The 10,983-nt window shown below is 42.1% G+C and overlaps 1 protein-coding gene across 7 annotated transcripts in view; it reads right to left on the bottom strand.

Annotated features, from left to right (window-relative positions):
- Positions 1-265: 265 nt before the first annotated feature.
- ENOPH1 (enolase-phosphatase 1) overlaps positions 266-10,983 on the bottom strand; it is a 30,191-nt gene continuing 19,473 nt past the window's right edge. For 4 of the 7 annotated variants that reach the window (XM_023750339.1, XM_006084537.3, XM_006084536.3 and 1 more), the window contains exons 3-6: positions 10,219-10,421; positions 8,945-9,077; positions 7,227-7,350; positions 266-1,342 (exon numbers count right to left, since the gene is read on the bottom strand). In XM_023750339.1, the coding sequence (XP_023606107.1) occupies positions 1,203-1,342; positions 7,227-7,350; positions 8,945-9,077; positions 10,219-10,421 (600 nt within the window). In that variant the 3' untranslated portion in view covers positions 266-1,202. Of the gene's footprint in view, positions 1,343-7,226; positions 7,351-8,944; positions 9,078-10,117; positions 10,422-10,983 lie in introns of those variants that run through there. The other 3 variants (XM_023750336.1, XM_023750337.1, XM_023750338.1) reach the window with 3 other exon arrangements.

Genomic DNA, 10,983 nt, shown 5'->3' with positions numbered 1-10,983 from the left:
AAGCATTATCCTAGGTACCTAAAATATAAGTCTCAAAAATCTAAGAAACCCACTCATATCTTGAACGCTTACTATCCAAATAAAATAACCAATGAGGTTAACCATATATGTATACATAACTCACAGTCAATGATTTCCAATGGCATTCCATTAAAACACACACATGATAAAGCAAAAACTAAAATGAAATTCTTATTTTTCTAAATCTCTAGTTTCTCTTTTGATTATGGCAATATGTGGTGTAGTTCAGGGACCTACATAAAACTGAAAGAAAAAATGTTTTTATTAATCACAATGTGAAATTAACATGACATCCCATTAGGACTAAACCAGGATAAATAATGCTGTTATAAAATTAACATTTCTCACATTCATTTTGAGGAAAATAGTACATAGTAGGGCTCTTCTAAGTCTTATAAACTGATTTCAGTAAACTTTTTTTTTAATAGTAAACAGCAATAACATATATTCTCAAACCGTGCTAAGAAGGAGTTAGAAGGGCAACTATAAAATCTAGTGATTACAACTGTTTTGTAATTTTACCTGTTATATTAGTGCACCTTTTTCACTGATAAAGCAGCTGCTTGCTGGGGGTACCACAATGATTAGCAAGTTTCTTAAGTAATAGATGTTTGATTGATCAGGACTCAACTAGCTTCCTTTCCCAATTTTGTCTCTTTTGGAGCAGAAATAAATAACGTTATCTTCTGTAGGTAAGGAAGCTAATATTTTGAAATTCAGCTGCTAATAATCTTTTAAATCATAATTAAAAGGGGGGATGAATTACTATTAGGAATAAGTCTTTAAAATATTTCCAGTTTTTAAAACACCAAGGCTTCTGAATAACTTCTCAAACCTATCTTTCCATTTTGGTCCATAATGTGATAACTGTAACACATTAGATCTGTATTATAGTAATTTCTTCTATCAACTACATTTTACCCTCAATAAGGGTGAGAGAGTTGTGGTTTCAAACCATTTCTACATGTAAAGCATCTTTAAATTAGTTTCCTTCTCACTGAACTGAGATTTCCCCCCAACTTCTGTGCCTATGAAGGTAATTTGAACACACACATATATACTTGCATGCATACATACGTGTGTTTATATGTACATTTAAAAGTAAGTTACTTTTACCACTAGAAAAAAACTAGACTACAGGGCGACTCTGTGGAGACAGTTTGGTCTTCCTCGGAAATCCTCTAGGTGGAAGAAGGCAGGTACAGTTCACTGAAGGACGTAATGAGGCTGTAGTAAGTCTTTTCATCATCTGTTAGTCCTGCATTGCCAGGTCTCACCACCACAGCTACATGTACATCTGCTTCCTCAGCAGCACTGGCCTCTGTGAAAATCAAAATGAATGCCAGAAACTTAAAAATATGATCTGAGATTTACTTCAAAGTAATCAGGGTGATGTGGGAATGTAAAAAACAAGTTTGACCCTGATCTGATAACATCTGAAGCTAGAAGGGCACAAAGGTGCTGACGATATTATTCTCTTTTATTACATCATTTTAATTTTTCTGTAATAAAAATTTTTAATATATAATTGTACATGACAGGCTACAATGGCAACTATCCAGACCTCTGAGTTTTATTAAGTACATGTGAATGCAGGACAGTGAATGCAGGACAGAGCCATGTTCTGTCCACACCTTTGTTCCATTCCCTCCCATTAGTCCTACAGAGAACTGAGCTGTATCCCCAAAGGGCAGCCTGCTGGGGAAAATACCAATTAAGAAGAGATGAGAAAAATAGAATCCTAGGACCTAATAAAGATGAAATACCTGCTCTCACAACCTGAGCCCAAACGTATCACAACCCTTGACTAGAATACCCATCTTTTTTGCCTGGCAAATTCCCAGTCTTTAGAATTCAATTTAAATATCTCATCTTCCAGAAGCTCTCTTAAGGGCATCCTATGTGTTCCTTCAACACCCTGTATTTTAGCTCTATTGCAACAACATGAAGTGAGTTATTATCTGTTGTCACTCTCCTCCCTCAATAGATTGTGATCTGTGATTGCATAGTGGGTAAAAATAAGAACAGGATTAGTAAAATAAAACTAGACATTGCAGGAAATATCTCTAAAATGCCTTGGGTTATGTATCTCTTCATCTTGTTTCCATCTGAAAGGTAACAGCTCTTAATTTAGCACCTAACAGGTACCAGGTACTGTTCTAAAAACAGAGAACAAAACAAGGCTCCCACCTTCATGGAGCTCCATTCTCATCTAAATCTTTACAACAACCTTGAGGTAGTTACTATTACTAACCCCTTTCCACAGATATGGAAACTGAGAGCTAGGGAGGTAGAACTAAAGTTTGAAATTGTTACTCTGACTCTGTGGTCTGTGCTCTAGAACAAGGGTCAGCAAGTTACATATGGCCTGCCACTTGTTTTTGTAAACAGAGGCTGAGTGTCCTGCAAAGCCTAACGTATGTTCTAGCTGGCCCTGTCCAGAACAAGTGTGCCAGCTCCTGGTCTACAGTGCTACTACTCGAGTGTGGTCCATGGACCAGCAGTGTGGGGATCACCTGGAATCTCAGGTCCCCAGCATGGAACTACTGAATTAGGACTTGCAATTTAACAAATGATGCCTCTGCAGAGGGTGAGTTTTGATCAGAAAGTTGAAGAAAAGCAAGTTGGCAGAAGAGGAGGCATTTGAGGCAGGAGGCACTGTAGGCAAACATAATACATGTGTAAATATTGGGAGAATGGAGCAAGTCAGGATGGGAGGTAGGACACAGTTCAGAAAGATGGGGCATACTTGGATAGACAGAGCAAAACTGGGGGAATAATCTGAAACACGCTGTATGGAATTTAGGTTTGTGTATAAAAACCTCAGTGGGCCCTGGCCAGGTGGCTCAGTTGATTGGAGTGTCGTCCAGTACACCTGCAGGTTCTATTCCTGGTCAGGGCACATAGCTAGGTTGCGGATTCTATATCAAGTTGGGGTGCCTACGAGGGAGGGCAATTGACTGATGTTTCTCTCTTACATTGATGTTTCTCTCCCTTCCTCTCTCTAAAATCAGTTTTAAAATGCACACACACACACGCGCGCACACACAAGCATGTCCTTGGGTGAGGATTAAAAAACACCTCAGTAGTTTCTCTTTGGAAAACAGTTGCAACATCTGAATGGATTAAAGAGCAGTGGTGTTGAGAGATAAGATCCCAGTGAGAAGTGGGACAAGCTGTCTCTTCCTCCTACCTACCTCAGGTGTCTTTCTCCTCTTCCTATGAAAGGGCTGTCCCTTTCCCAAGGCGAAAAAAGCGCTAAACAATCCTCTCCTCAGGTAAACTCTGCAGATGCCATTCATCCCAGCAGAAGAGGCAGCTCCCTCCTACTCCCCGCCAGTTCCCAGCCTGAATGCCTCAAGTCAAGCTTTCCTCCTAACGAGCAATCTGGGGTCTCCACCAAGCTGAGCCATCATGATCCACGATCCACGTGGGCCCTGACACTAGCTAATTGTTCCACATTCATCGTCTTACCTACATCACCATGGGCAAGTTCTGTTCCTAAGCATCTATTTGCTCTATTCATACAATACTGAGACACTAATACTTAAAACCCTAGACCTCTTTCCTTTCCTCAAAAGGGAAAAAGTCATTCAGTTCTCTGTCTCTCTCTCTTTTTTTAGAGAGAGTGGAAAAGAGAGAGAAGGAGAGGGAGGGAGGAAGAGAAAGGGGAAGGAGGGAAGGAGAGAGAAACATTGATGTGAGAAACACATCAATTGGTTGCCTCCTACACATGCTCCAACCAGGGTGGGGGATTGAACCTGAAACCCTGGTACACGCCCCTGACTAGGAATTGAACCCGCAACCCTTCCGTGCACAGGCTGGCGCTCTAACCACTGAGAAACACAGGCCAGGCTCAGTTCTCTTTTATGCTTGGGTGTTATTTGGGATATCATTTAGTCCTCCACTCTGCCTTGGCAATAAAAGTCTGGGCATGTGATACCAAAACACAGGATCAGAGATAATAGACAAGAGTGAGGCAGGCAGCCAGCTGCCTGGCCCCATCCCAGCTACAGATGGACCCAGTTCTGGCCTTACTACAGGGTGTGGGGCTGGCAGAAGTCTAGGGGCAGGAATAAAACCTCTTTGTGGAGGACTCTGAGGGAATCAATTTCATTGTGAGGCCAAACTGGGGATCATCTCTAGTCTGTAAAAAGAATAAGAATAATTTTGGGGACTGCACCCTAAGGAAAGGAAATGGCTTAAGGGAAAAAGAAACACCTGAAATTATAGATGTACTACGATGGCAACTAGACAAAAAAATGTAGCTGAAAACAAGACTATGAAGAAACCATATGTGATCTTAGGGCAGAATTTGTAATTATTAATAGTAACCATAACGTGGAGGATGGAGAGAAACATTGGGTCTGGGGATCATAGAATGCTTGGGACAGGCTGACTTTATGGAGAGCCCCAGCCACAAATCAGATCCCTAATTTTAAGCCTGCAGGAACTTAACCATTCAAAGTGCTAAGGAAATTAAATATAGGACAAACCACATATTTTCATCTTCAACAGCCCCCTTTATGTGAATGATTAAAGAAAAACAATTCACAGATTAAACCAGACAAACTCACCAGGACAGGGCCTGTCTCCTTTCCATAAGAAGTAAAATTATCATTCCTCACAGAAACTGCTGGCGCATCCCTAACCTATATGGACAACAAAGCAACCTCCCCACCTCAACACTCAAAGTCCCACAAAAATCAAAGAGGGTATACTGAGCTTCAAAGCAGTAAAATGTTTGATAGGCAAACATTTACAGTTCAAAGTAAAGAAAGACCAGGTGAAATGTTTGTTGATGGCACATTTAAGCGGCCTGGCTACCTAGTTATACCATGAACCCTAAAGCAGTGTGTCTGTGCATCTGTCAGTCTCACTTCAGTGCAGTCAGATATGCCAAATGTAAAGCTTTCCAAGATGTGGGAAAATGAGACACCATCTGTAGAAACCCTTAGACTCAAGCTGAGCCAAGCCAGGACAGGTGCTGATCCCCACTAAATACTGTCTAACTAGGTCAAAAGTTCCAGTCTAGATGCATCAAGGTATGAAATTTAACAAAGGTAATCACAATTACTGAATGTCTTTGGTATGTCAGGTGAAATTAAGCCCGTTTTACCCCTTTCTCCAAAAAACATTATAGCTTCTTGAAGGCATCTAGATTCTGGATGATCTATGCTGGTTGAGATTTTTTCCAAATCCACTTAGCAAATTAGTCCGTGTTATTATATACCTACAACTCTTCCCTAACCCAAGAGACCAAAAGGTCAAGGGTCAGCAGTAGAAAAAATATACGCACTACCACAGGTAAGATGCCACTGCCAGCAGACCGGATTTGCCTTTGGGCCCCATCTCTGCAAGTCCTAATGACTGGGTGACTTTAGTTCTGCGACAACAGACAGAGGGCTGAAGGGAGGAATATTGCCTCTAGGTGCTGAAGCTGCCCCCAAGGGGCCCAGGAGCCACGTGGAGCTGACGAGGCAGGAGAGCATCCCCCTGCCCTCTGTCTCTCCCCCAACCGCCTTCCCCAGCGTGCGGCAGTCAGGGTGCTGGAGCAGCTGCGCAGTGCACAAAGCCCTGCTCTGGGGTAAACAGAGGGTGAAACTTATATAACCCAAGGTGAGTGGAAGAAACATAAATATATAGAACTACCCTCAAATACAAGTGCAATTATAAACACACCAAAGGTAGCCCCTGGGGAGATGCACAACTCTAAGGAGAATAACCATAAAATCAAGGGCCAGGGCTAGGGCCAGGCTGGGGAGTGTGGGAAAGCCTCACCAACCAGGGACATTCAAGAACAGCAGGGACACCTGACACCCGCCCCCCCCCCCACAACCCCACCTTTGCCTGCTGCTGCCTGTTTCCTTATTGGCTACCATTTCCCTCTATCATTTCATAGAGGACTCACAGTCTTACACAGGTACTTGGGTACGTATTTTACATTTGGTCAAAACCACTCCTGAAATCACTTAAATTGCCAATGAAGAACAATATACATTGCTTTGTGCATTCAATCCTTAAAGTAATAATGCATCTGCTAATATGCCATCTATATATATAAAACCCTCATATGCAAATAGACCGAAAGGCGGAACAACCGAACCACCGGCCGCTATGACGTGCGCTGACCACCAGAAACATGGCGGGCGTCGGCAGCAGGCGGCAGGGTGCGGAACATGGCAGGCATCACTGCGGCAGGATGGTGGAGCAGGTGAGCGGCGGCACCAGACCAAGGCGGGGCGTCGGTCACTGTCATCAGGGCGAGCCTCTAGTGGTTACTGAAAATTCTTTGCTCCCGTGTGCCATGTGCCCCTGGGCGTTTGCACCTGCTGCCAGCCCCGATTGCCCTTGAGGGCTTCTCCACCTCCCCCTGCTTCTGAGGGGCAATCGGGGCAGCCACCACTGCTTGCACTGCTGACGGCGCTGGCCCTAATCACTCTGCGCTGTCAAAGGGTGCAAGTGGGGCCGGTGCTGTCAGCATGTGGAAGCAGCGGTGGTAGGAGCGGGGCTGCTGGGAGACAGGGAACCAGGGGCCACGGCAGGAGGGGCCAGGCGGGGTCTCGGAGGATGGGCCGAAACCCGCCCCTGTGCCCACCGCAGCCTCGTGGCCCACAGTTCCCTTTAAGGTGCACGAATTCATGCACTGGGCCCCTAGTTTAAAATAAAGAGGGCCATGCTGGGTAAAGAAGATGCTGTCTTTAAACAGGTGAATCTTGAAGGCCTGGGAACTAATAAGATGGTCTTCGGGAAGGTGGGGATGAGGCTCCTAGTCAAGCCAGGGCAGTGTTCACCAATTGAATGGACTGTAAGGCAAAGTCACTCAAACTAGAGTTCTCTTTTATCGGCTGAGTGTGTTATGTGATCTCACTTCTGCTAAATATGTTTGATGCAGATGCACTGTGACTTTATTGCCCTTACCTAGCCATGCACCTACCATCATATTCTTGCCTGCATGCTCATTTCCACAATGATACCCTGTAAGTCATCCTTTTTATTTTCCCATTTCACCTGTGTGTGTAAGTACAGAGGGATGGGTATGCAACCATGGATAAGGAGTTAAAATGAGAGTTGGCTGGTTCACTGTTTCTTTTTATAAAACTTTCATTTTTCAAAGGTCCACCCATAAACTTTCTTTAAAGAGGCAATGTGTTTGCAGTGCTGGGCTCAGCTCCCATCCTGGAGTAAGAAGTCAGATTCCTCACCTAGAGTAACGTCTGTCAGAAACAAGATGTTGTTGGTTGAGCACCCAATGCTGTTTGCAATCTTTCGATAACTCTCACTCTCTACTTTGTGTCCAATCTTGGTATCAAAGTGACCATCAACAAGCTGAAAAAAGAGAAGGGGAAATACTGATGCTGTAATTATACTAGTAACCTGTACCACTTTGTCTCTATCCCTTATCTCTGAAATATACAATCATAGTGACTTCATTCACTCAATATATAACTGAAAAATCTACGTACAAGAGAACTTTGAGATGACTACAAAAAGTACATACAAAGATTTTATAGCAATAAATATTTGAAAGGAGAAAACTACCAAATCAACATATATAAGATAATTTTACAATCTACTTGCTTTGCTTTCTTTAGCATTAATTTTTATACAAAATCTTTTAAAATATACATGACCTACTTTCTACCCTTAAAATACTATTCGTACTCAAACTACTTACTAGAGTGAGTTTCACTACTGACGAAAGTTTCACTCCTTTTGACCCCAGAATGAACAGATTTCTTTACCCTACCTCATTAGTAAGTTGTTATTTTACTTTCATTTTCTGATTAAAACATTCTGAGATTCTACCCAAGAACTAGTATATATCCTTGCTGCTCAATAAATATTTATTTTAAAACTAGTTAGCTGAGTGACCTATTGTGTACCACTAAGTTCAGTGTATACTGAATTAGCATTTCTTTTTGAATCCCTTAAGTGAATCCCTTCCAGTGACCACCCTGTCCTCCAGGGGGCATAGGGATGCTAGGACAGAGGGGCTAACAACAATTTTTTCATGAACAAGAAATTTAATAGGTGGCCTTAACTTTTAATTGTTTAATGATGTACCCAGTTCTCTTACATAAGAATGCTGGCTCTGCTAAAGTAAAATCTGTATCTCTCCAAAGTACCAGAAACAATCAATCCACCTTGTACTCTGCTCCAGTCAAGAAGTCCTTTTTTTGAGGAGAAACCAAGATGGCAGCATAGGTAAACACCGGAAATTGCTGCCTCCCACAACAACTTCAAAAATACAACGAAAAGACAAAACGGACATCATCCACAACTACAGGAAGGCTGGCTGAGTGGAAATTCTACAACTAGAAGGAAAGAGAAAAGCACACTGAGACTCAGAGGAGCTGCAGAAATGCAGAGGTACGGAGGCTCGAGCGCGTGTGGAAAGGGGCTGGCACCTGAGGACACGGTTGTCTTTTTGAATCGGGAGGGAGTCACAAGCCCCCAAATGCTCTGAACTCCAGTTCCTTTCAGTTGACAACTTCCTAATACTGGTAAGATAGCTGATTTACAAGCTAGCTCATGTCTTGTTAGCTGTATTTTATATCACAGAACCACTTAGGGTGAATGTTTAAAAATGCAGACGCCTGACTCCCCACCCCAGGCCTGCCGATTCAGATTTGCTCAGAAGCAGGGCCCAGGGATCTACATTTTTAACAGACTCCCTAGGCGATCCTTATGCACAGCTAAGTTTAAGAACCTTTGATATAAAGACTGGTTAACATAGAAACAGTTAACTCTTGCTTATAATGTATTTCCCCAGTTTTCCCACTTCCCTTTACAACGTGCTTGGCATATATAAATGCAATTATCTGAATGGGGATTTAGCTTATAACTGTACCATATTCCTGTAACATTCATTATTTCATGCTTTGATAATGTCAAAGAACAAAGTTATCATGTAACCTACCTCAAGAATATCTCCCTCTGTAGAATACCCGAATAATAGTTTCTGTGCTTCTACACTCCCTGAAGAATAAATATACACCTTCATTCCAGCCTCTCTCCACTTCCTGACTGCTGGAACTACATCTTCAAAGAACCTAGACAGAAAATCAAGTTAAAATGCAGGAATACATTATGTTGCCAGATGAAAACCAGTCAAAATAGTTGTCACAAGTTTCTCTATTTGTGCCCAAATGGTCATCATGAGAAGGGCCTCCATCTGCAGATCTAGTAAGAGTGTCACGGAGTTCCAGGATCACACAGATCAGAAGCAATAATTTGAGTGGAGAGAAAAATAGTTTTTGACAGCCCCACTATGATAATCAAAAGTGATTACAGTCTGGCTGGTGTGGGTCAGTGGTTGAGCGCCAACCTATGAACCAGGAGGTCACGGTTCGATTCCCAGTCAGGGCACACACCCAGGTTACAGGCTTGATCCCCAATGTAGGGTGTGTGGGAGGCAGCCTATCAGTGAGTCTCTCTCATCATTGATGTTTCTATCTTTCCCTCTCCCTTCCTCTCTGAAATAAAAAAATATATATAAATTTAGTATAAATATAATATATATATATATTATATATATCTTTGTTTAAAAAGGTGGAAGCCCCTTGTAAAGTATATAAAGGAATGGCATCTCATTTGCAAAACAAAACATAGGCAGCTGGAAACAGTCTTGGATCTTAGGGTTTATATCAGGGAACTGCTGCTAAAATACTTAGCAGCAGTATCTTATTAAGAATTTTTTAGCAACGCAGGACTCATAAGTCTTCTTTAGCAGGAGTGTTCTTAGGAACTCCACAACCAAGACAAAGAGCACAGAAAAGAGTGGCACTGCTGACACTGAGTAACCCCCAAAGCGACGGGGAGCATAATTTTACTTCTCTAACAGAAAACAGATAATCAAATGGTCCTAGGAAGCAGCTCAACATGCTGTTACTCTTAGCAAAGGATCAGATCTGACTTAGTTCAAGAAAGTCACCATTTCCCAGGAAGCTATTTTCAAACTGGATTAAAAGTTCTTTAACCATCCCACCAAGCCAAACATCAGGTTTGGGAAATTTAGCTGGGTGAAATGCTTTATCCCAGCTTCGAAAAAATAAAACACTCACTTGTTAGAATTAAAAGAATTTGATTTTACCTATTTTACTAATCATGCAACACTGGAGAAGAGGACTAGTGGAAAATGTATTTGGTTTTGGGGCTGACGAAATGTTCAGAGTCCCATGAGCAGCTACATACTCTGCTTTCACGTGCCCTGCTGTGAATGCTGCCCTCCACATGTGGCCCTGCAGCTGTTTCAGTGCCGTAGTCTTTCGGTCCAGAGACATCTGCCAGCACACATTATCTACCACGGCCTGGATCATCAGTTGCAGGTCATCTGTTCCATTCTCAGGTGCAACAGGGATCGGAACAGCCCCATCCAGGTGGGAGTCCTCTTCAGCCTTCAAGTCATAAACAACATGAAGTTTGTTTCTTACTTATATGAAAAAAGAGTCCTTAAAATGAGACCTGAAAACCAAGCCTACCAATTTTCTCCAACTATCATTAGCACCAAGCACTGTTACAAATTAAAGGATCCTACATTTTTGGTGCTGATCTGAATGATTCCTAAAAGAAATGGATTATAATTAATAATTTGCACGATCTTCCCTATATTGCTAAAGCTAAAATTTAAACTGAGAGGCATGTATGTGGGAAGAGAGACAGCACATGATAAAATGATACAGTTAAGACCTGGTTTGTTGATTCACTTACTAGGATGAACAAACCAGGACTCAATGAAATCTGGTAATTTTCTCTGCACTGTAACTAAAGAAAAAACACACACAAGAAAACCTTTAAATCAGTCCATGTCTGGAATTCAATGAAAAGAAGCTAGTGAAGTAATGTCTGGGGTTGCTTCATATTCAGTCTCCTGCCATCTCTCACATCTTATAAAAACTCTAACAGCTATTTGAAACACTGACAATGTGAGAACGCCTATGTCCAACCTCTAAAGACACG

Source organism: Myotis lucifugus, unplaced genomic scaffold (assembly GCF_000147115.1).
Source record: "Myotis lucifugus unplaced genomic scaffold, Myoluc2.0 scaffold_12, whole genome shotgun sequence".
Lineage (NCBI taxonomy): Eukaryota > Metazoa > Chordata > Mammalia > Chiroptera > Vespertilionidae > Myotis > Myotis lucifugus.
Note: the sequence above shows the minus strand (reverse complement) of the source record. Positions and strands in the feature narration are given on the sequence as shown.